General features: G+C 30.5%; 1 protein-coding gene across 1 annotated transcript; it reads right to left on the bottom strand.

The window, feature by feature from the left end:
- Positions 1–1,097: 1,097 nt before the first annotated feature.
- Positions 1,098–7,181, bottom strand: LOC122510848 (RNA polymerase-associated protein LEO1-like). The gene is made up of 2 exons (XM_043625789.1): positions 6,229–7,181; positions 1,098–1,525 (listed from the first exon to the last, which is right to left on the bottom strand). Exons 1-2 carry the CDS (start codon positions 6,814–6,816, stop codon positions 1,523–1,525), a joined length of 591 nt encoding a protein of 196 aa, XP_043481724.1. The 5' UTR covers positions 6,817–7,181; the 3' UTR covers positions 1,098–1,522.
- Positions 7,182–9,281: the final 2,100 nt, after the last annotated feature.

Here is a 9,281-nt window from a genome sequence, read left to right on the forward strand (position 1 = left end):
CATTTTTTAAAATCGGTCGGGGAGAAGGGGGAAAAATTAATTTTTTAGCCTTCGCGCAGAAAATAATGGAAAAAAATATAAGTTTGGCGGCAAAATAAAATTAATTGTAGAAAAATGTTAAGTAATTTTATTATTGAAAATAGTTTCTCATAACAATAGAAATAAGAAACAATTTTTTATTTTCAAAAATCGGTCGGGGAGAAGGGGGAAAAATTAATTTTTCGGACTCCGCGCAAAGAAAATGGAAAAATATATAAGTTTGGCGGTAAAATAAAAGTAATTGTAGAAAAATGTTAACTAATTTTATTTTTAAAAATAATTTCTTATAACAATAGAAATAAGAAACAATTTTTTATTTTCAAAAATCGGTCGGGGAAAAGGTGGAAAAATTAATTTTTCGGACTCCGCGCAAAGAAAATGGAAAAAAATATAAGTTTGGCGGTAAAATAAAATTAATTGTAGAAAAATGTTAACTAATTTTATTATTGAAAATAGTTTCTCATAACAATAGAAATAAGAAACAATTTTTTATTTTCAAAAATCGGTCGGGGAGAAGGGGGAAAAATTAATTTTTCGGACTCCGCGCAAAGAAAATGGAAAAATATATAAGTTTGGCGGTAAAATAAAATTAATTGTAGAAAAATGTTATGTAATTTTATTTTTAAAAATAATTTCTGATAACAATAGAAATAAGAAACAATTTTTCATTTTTTAAAATCGGTCGGGGAGAAGGGGGAAAAATTAATTTTTTAGCCTTCGCGCAGAAAATAATGGAAAAAAATATAAGTTTGGCGGCAAAATAAAATTAATTGTAGAAAAATGTTAAGTAATTTTATTATTGAAAATAGTTTCTCATAACAATAGAAATAAGAAACAATTTTTCGTTTTTAAAAATCGGTCGGGGAGAAGAGGGAAAAATTAATTTTTTGGACTCCGCGCAGAAAATAATGGAAAAAACAGAAAAAATTTTGACGGTAAAATTTTCCGTCCTTAAGGGGATGTCAAAGTCGATTGGATTTTTGCATTGAGCTTCAATGGGAAAATCGCATCGACTTTGACATCCCCTTAAGACACAAATGTTGGTAAGAAATATAAGTTTGATACAATATTTAATATCTTTAGGTGATATGTATTTTCGTAATAGAATAGAAATAAATAACAGTATTGGTAATGTTTAAGGCAATTAGTAGAAATTGGGAGAAGTGTCAGTTGTTTGGAATAATTTACAGAAGTACGGGAAATTTACAAGGAATAAGACAGAATTAATAAAAAAAATTGAAATTTTATTGGTTATAATTTTATACTTTTAGCTTACACAAGTTTTTAACATTTTATTAGATTATGGTATTAGATACTGATGGATTATTTCTTTAAATTATTATTGTAAATCCCTCATTGAATATGCTGCTTGTTGTAGATAATGTTCTTCCTTCACACTTTCTCCAGACTTAGGACTGGCTGTGGTCTCGAAACGTAATATTATCAGCTGCTCCATTCCTTTTTATTATTTATCTGCTTGTTGTCACTGTAAACAATTTAAATTTTTTCTAATAAATCGTTAAAGATAATGGTTTTTGGTAGATTCTTCTATATATAATTGACTGGTAGGATCGAGGATACAACGCTACGTTTAATCACACTCGCTAATAACAGTCAGACATAGCACAGAACGGCCAAAAGACGGTGACTGTAATTTGGATTTTTTTAGCATTTGTAATCATGCGAAGTGTGGAGTCTTCGATTCAGCCAATCAATATTTTATTCGAAGTTTGATCTGCAAATACCGCTATCTTACATGAATCTTTCCTATTACGTTTTCGCGGCGGCACAGGTGTGTTTAAAGAATTTTCTTTATTAAAATAGTTTTTACATACATTTTTACATAATTACATAAATTTACATATTTACACAAAGGATAAATCTATTTCTAAAATTAAATAGAGTCTATGAAATGATATTTTTAAAATAATAAAATTTATATTAAATTATATGTAGATTTCGTTAGCTATTGTTTTATTGTTCTAACTAGAAAATAGGCAGCGGTTAATCATTATAGGCACTGAAATAAGTATAATCTGTAGAAGTTTCTATGCATATATAAAAAAGTTTATGATGAAGAAAGAAAAAGATAGTAGGTATGTAATATTTATTATGAAATAAATATTTAAAAAATTTGAATTTTTCTGTCGGTGAAATTTAATGTCATATCAAATAATCATAAATATGAATTAGTCAAAGTTGACTTAGAAAATAGTACTGATTTCTTTATAACATTTGCTACTTAGCAATTTTTTTGACTTATTCTCAATCAAAAACAAACAATTTTTAGTAGTATACTACTTATTCCTTTGTTAAGATCTCTAATAAAGTTAAATTGTGTTATTTAAAATACTAGGCTATACAAACGATATAGAGATTTCCTTCTATAAAACGTTACTTTTTGTTTAAGAATTCGTCAAAACGCTTACTAATACAATTAGAATAAGAACGCATTTTATTTAATTAGTCAGGAGTGACTAATTTAGATTTATAAAAAGATATAAACATTTAGTAAAATCGTACTTGATGATGCATAACTATTTTTTAATTACATTGTTTGTAAGGTAAAGTCAATTTATGAACAAATGAAGACAAAAATAATTAAAAGTTTAATTTATATTATTAAGCTAATTAAAAATCAATAACTGTAATCAAAGTTCGTATTTCAATGCTTGTGGAAAAAGTATTCGATTTGCATTTTCTATTAATTAATATGTCTGTTAAATTGTCTAGGATAACGCATCCAACTTCGTGGACGTTGGCTGCAAAGTCCGCACTTCATTTCAACAGAGCTATCTTCCCATTCTGATATATTCTTTTTCTTTCCAGGAATACAAGAAACATGCGAAAATCTGCGACAAAAAGTACACATGACAAGGTCGTTAGGCTCTTCATCATTCACTATAAAACAGTAAATGCAAAAGGGTCTTATGTCATGTGAATTTTTTAACAGAATTTCTGCCACATGATTCCTGTAAGAATTAGCATTCCAGTTAACATTCATTTCAATTCCTTTGGAAATATTTGCTATGTAATACATAACAAAAACTCCGCAGTTATATGAATCATCTTGAAAAGGGCGGTTTTTTTCCCATCTTACTATTTTCCAATTAATCTTTTTTAATTCATGAAATGAACTGTTTTGGGGAGAAGCTTGAAGGAATCGTTGAAGTGCTTCCTTAACTCGAATTTCTTCTTGAGCTGCAAGTTTCATTCTTTTTTTAGTAATTTTAATTGGATCAATAACATTGAGCGTTTCTTCATCTACATTCAAAATGAGCAAACGCCAATGTGCTTTGAATAAATAAGGACACAAAATCGTACCAGTTATTGGTAATTCTGTGGAATACAAATATTCATTTGATTTAGCATATCGAATACTTCTGCCACTAAATATGAAACTAGTTCCGTAAGTCGTGAAGTAACTGTAGTTCTTAACGTCCTGCATCATCGTAATCGAAAAAGAGTCTATAACGTCTCCATCTATCCACGCGTTGCCTTTCAAAGTTTGGTATTGCTTTAGATACAAATGAATATCATATGCATGCGGTAAAACCGTAATGGATTCTGATGGCTTGTAGCATCCAAATGTTATTTCTCTATCTACTTTTGCATCTAAATAATAAGGAATATCAGGAAATAATCCATTACCGATTTCCATTTCATGCATAGAATTTTCACTTTGATCAAAAATAGAATTTCCCGTATTTGACCATGTTTCTGAAACTGTTTTTTTTACAATGGAAACGATAGATTCTTGTTTCATTAATTTATGATCGAAGAATTCATCGTTTTTTACATTCATGTTTAATGGTAAGTTATTTGATTCCATTTCTTCATTTACAAAATTCATTTTCAAGTCTTTTACTGGTAATGAATCCGGAATATTCTTTTTTTGATCTTTAAACTTTCTGTAAGAAGGTTCAGGTTTTTTCGGTTTGCGAGATCTCTTTTTCTTTAGTACGACATTACTCCTACTGTTAAATTTGAACTGATCAAAGTAATTATTTCTTCTTCGCGGTTTAATTGATTTTTTCTTTTTGCACCAAGATTCATTTCCTAAAGGATTTAGTGGTTCCGGAATTAAACTATCATTCGTATCTGAATCCTTTATACCCTCAGGATACAAAGGTTTCGGCACTTTATGACTAATAAGTTGTGTGTTCTGTTTTTCCCGTTTATTAATTGTTTAACTTGTTTTTTCGTTTTTCTTATAAAACGCGCCATTGAAAGATATGTCTGTCCTTTTAAAAGTACTTCTTTCGTTACCCGAAAAAATGATTCTACATATGCATTACTTAATCTCGAAGCATTAGGTAATACATTTTTAATGATAATACCTGACCACATACATACAAAAGGCATAAAGTGCCGAGTTATACGTTCTGCTAACAGGGGATTATACATTTCATTAGAAACTTCTTCATTTCTACTAATTTCACGCATATGTGATTGAACTCTTTCCTCTATTTGATGGTAACGGTGATAAAAAGGAGAATTTATGGCAACGTCATCAGACGTTTCCTTAAAATTAAATGTTTTGATATCTTCTTCAGTGGGATGATCAAATTTACATTCGTTAAATCTTGCAAACTTGTCTATTTCACAAGAGGCAGTCATTTCCTCTGGAGATAACAATACTGTTAATAAACTTTCAAAAATTCGATCTAAATCTTCAATTGTTTTACATGTTACCATTAACCCCATAAAATTCATTACTATATCACGACCCAAAAACCCCGGAAAATGTTCATCTATAAGTCTCGCGACACGTTTCATGAAATGAGCACAACAAGTTTGCACGATAACGAGTTTCATTGGAAAGGGAATGTTTAAAGTTGCGCACTTATAACATATTTTTAAATAATTGTAAATATCGGTATCATTCCATTCTGACATTAAACTGTGTATATATGCCCATGTCCAATCAACGACAACAACTGCAAATGTAGGCCAATTATATCCTTCAAGTTCAACAAAAGCTCTATAGTGTTTCAAGAAAGTACTCATGGTCACTGTATCATGTTTAGACGATACCATTTCCGCTAATGGTATTACCGAATTGTCAAATTTAGCTACGAGTGCATAATACAATATTGATTTTAAATCATAATCTAAGGGACTTCGAACTGTACTACCAGTTGCATCATAATGTAATACTATCACTTTTCCTGGCTGTACAAGATGCAATTGTTGTCGCGTGTACATATGAGCATTTAAGGGATCGCTAACAGATCTTAGGTAAGGATCATTTTCTTCTGAATCTTTTTTTCGCTGCTGCATTAAATCTGACATATCATTAGATTGTAAAGTCAAGTCATATTTACAATTTTCATCTGAACTTGCTTTCTGGTAAGTAGGAAGCATTTTCAGATGCTGCATATTTCCATCTGCAGAAAATTCTTCGTTAGTATTTTCAGAAATATTTAATTGAAAATTGCGCGGTGATTGAAACTCAAGTTTAGATTTAACTTCAAGACGTTCTTTTCCTGCTAATGGATAGAATAATTTAGGACCATTATGAATTACTTCTTTACTTTTTGTGCTATATAAAAAAACAAAATCGTGTCGCAAAGGAATATCCATTTTAAATTTTTGTCCGTGGGAATTATATCTACATTTCGCGTACAAAACATAACTTTCTTTATTTTTTCTAAAACCATAAAAACGTAAAACGCAAGTTATTTTGCAAATTATAAGTAATGCATCTTTTAAACAATAACGAACTAAATTTTTATCAACTTCTCCATTTTCATCGTAAATTGAAGTATTTAATCTAAACTGACCGCGGTCTTCACAAAATCTAGCTTTCATCTTATTTGACATTGAAGGACGTTTAATTTCTGTATTGTTAAGATGATCGTGTTCTTGCATTTCAACATCAGATTCAGAAGAATCGTCACTGTCATATTCGTCAGAGTCGGTTCTAGTGTCAATATCATCTGTAGAATACTCAAAAACATTGTCCTTTAAACTTGAATCAATGTTACATTTTTCTGATTCTCCCCCAGTAGATAAATGTAACTTTGATTCAAGTAATTCATCTTTAATCAAATTTTTATTTTTCGAACAAAAAATTGAATATGGCTTTTTGTTTTTAACATCAAGTGAAAATGTAGAAGTAGATGATGAAATATGACTTGACTTTTCATTAAAAGTAGTATCATTAATATTATTCTGATAATGTACCTTAATTAATTTAGAGTTGTTAAGAGTAGGACTGCTTATACTAATTGCTTCTGCTGCATGTTGATCCATTTGGTTGGGTTCCTCGTCAGAATGGTTGGTTTCCTCATCAGTATGGTTGGGTTCCTCTTTAATGTGATTGGACTCCTCATTAGTATGGTTGGGTTCCTCTTTAATGTGATTGGACTCCTCATCAATATGGTTGGTTTCTTCATCAGTTTGGTTGGGTTCCTCGTCAGTATGGTTGGTTTCCTCATCAGTTTGGTTGGGTTCCTCGTCAGTATGGTTGGTTTCCTCATCAATATGGTTTGTTTCCTCTTTAATATGATTGGACTCCTCATCAAAGTGGTTGGGTTCCTTATCCGTTTGGCTGTCTTCCACATCCATCTTATTGGTGGTTTCTTGATCGATATGGTTAGGTTTCTCATTAATATGATTGGACTCGTCATCAGTTTGGCTGTCTTCCACATCCATCTTATTGTCTTCGTCATCCTTCTGTTGTAAATGTGTTGGCTTCTTTTCTTGCAATAATTCCTTAACCAAGTTACGAATATTTCCAGTATTTTTATTCCAAGCTCTGAGAAACATCATCCTTGTGGAATTTTTATCTGACTTTTTCAAATCATGGCATACCTGAAAACAGAGTTAAGTATAATGTCCTATATAACAATTTATTGAAATAATAATGCGCTAAAAAATTATTAAAATATTACAAACAGGCAAAGAACTAATACACCATTTTAAAGTATAAGTTCAGTAAAGAAAATTATCCAATATAACCCTTTTCATAGACCTTTTCATTGTAATTCATTTTCTTGTGTGCAGACGCTAAAAGTTTTAGCAATAACTAAAAAGGGAGCGTTTACAAATGATGTCACGTTTTTGAGGGTACGGGGGGGGGTCTCTGCTAAACGTGACACAATGTATTTTTATATGTGAAATTGAATGAAATTGAATGACAGGGGGGAGGGGTCTAAAATCCCGAAAAATTGCGTGACATCATTTGTGAACGCTCCCAAAAGCAAAACTAACAGATGATATTCCAGAAATTTCATTTGACATAAAACATTACATAAAAATCTTTTAAAACAAAAAGTTCAGTAGACATAAACTTGTTAACAGAAATCATTTAGCGTTATTTTTAAACGTAACTAATAAGATTTTATCAAGAAAATTATTGTACTAGGACAGGGAGCGTTCACAAATAATGTCACGCAATTTTTCTGAATTTCAGGCACCCCTGTCACGAAATTTTATGCAATTTCACATGTAAAAATACATTGTGTCACGTTTAGTAAAGACCCCCCCCCTTCCCCAAAAAACATGACATTATTTGTGAACGCTCCCACAGTTTAAAATTCGTATCTATTTTATATGTCAAATGAGTAATGAGAGTGTTAAATGAGTTAGATTTATATCGATTTAAATATCCGTGTAGTAAACGAAGTCCAGTTCTGACCTAGCGTTGGAACAGTATGTTTTTAATTATATTCTATATACTCTAATCAGTGAAAATGCACTGGACGAAGTGTGTGGCTTGACGTGAAGTAAACCTGAGACCTAGAGTGGGGGAGTTAAACTGTCTCTCTCTCTCTCTAACTGAGCTCCACTCTTGACAGAAGCTTACTTTACGTCACGCTACACAAGTAAGCGGCCTGGTGAAAACTCGTTCATATACACTGAGAAAAAGTTCTGGTTGGAATTACCAGAAAACCTGTTTTTAACTAAAATTTCGTGTTAAGTGTTAAGTGTCGCGCACTGAAAAAAATTTAATTAATTCAAATAACCGATTAATTGACTATTATCAAATAAATATGTACTTGAATCAAATAATATTTATTGGAGTCAATTAAATGGTATTTGAACCAACAATTTCAGTACTTGAAGCAAATACCATTTAATTGACTCCAATAAATATTATTTGATTCAATTAAATATTTAATTGATAATATTCAATTAATCGGTTGTTTGAATCAAATAAATTTTTTTTCCAGTGTGTTGAATATATCCTAACCACTCTCTAAATATGAATTAGTAAAAATGTTTACTAATTCGAATTAGTGACTGACTTTTTGCTTTTGAATTAGTAAATTTTGCTAACAAATAGTAATTTCTACTAATTTAATAGTAAAATTTACTAATGTAAGATCAAAAAGTCAGTCACCAATTCAAATTATTAAAAATTTTTACTAATTCAAATTTAGAGAGCTGAACCTTTTTTTCAGTTGGAGCTGTAAAGAGGAAAATGGGCCTGCGACATACTATACTGAGGTATATTCTTTTCTCTCATTTTTAATGTACGCAGGCGCAGAACGCGTCATAACAGTGATACATAAAAGGACTGAGAGAGAAAAGATACCTGAATAGTCTATCTCTAGGGTCGTTTTAAGCAGTGAAGCGCCTGTTCCAGTAGTACTTATATTATATTTCAGTGTATCATGCACAGATGGAGAGGGTAAAGATGAAATTGTTTCCGTAAAAAATATAATTTTAGAATTAATTGTAGATCCTATTACGGTACCAAAATTTGAGAAACTTCAATTTAAATTTTAAACAACACATCTCCTTTTGTTGAAAGTAAAAAATTGAAATCCACTAAATTTTGGTGCGGTAAAGGATTATGCAATTTTTACCAAACCGGTACAAAGGAACATTTACTAAACATTTGAAGTTTGTATCATCAAAATTGATTTTTTACGAGTATAAAAGTAAGAAAAATAACCTAAAAAATTAAAAATTTTGATTCTTTTTATGCATACACTTATTCAGGGTGGCCACATGTCAGTAAAGTCAGGGAAATGTCAGGAAAAATTTTTTTGTCAGGGCAATTAAAGAAGGTAAATGTCAGGAAAAAAAATTTTTTGGCAGTTAAGTCAGGGAAATGTCAGGGAAAAAAATATTTTGTCAGGGAAATGTGAGGAAAAAAATTTTTTGTCAGTAAAGTCAGGGAAATGTCTTGAAAAATTTTTTTGTCAGGGCAATTAAAGAAGAAGGGAAATGTCAGGAAAAAAAATTTTTTGGCAGTAAAGTCACACTGAAAAAAAAATTCGGCAGAA

The sequence above is a fragment of the Leptopilina heterotoma genome, unplaced genomic scaffold (assembly GCF_015476425.1).
Source record: "Leptopilina heterotoma isolate Lh14 unplaced genomic scaffold, ASM1547642v1 Lhet_76, whole genome shotgun sequence".
Lineage (NCBI taxonomy): Eukaryota > Metazoa > Arthropoda > Insecta > Hymenoptera > Figitidae > Leptopilina > Leptopilina heterotoma.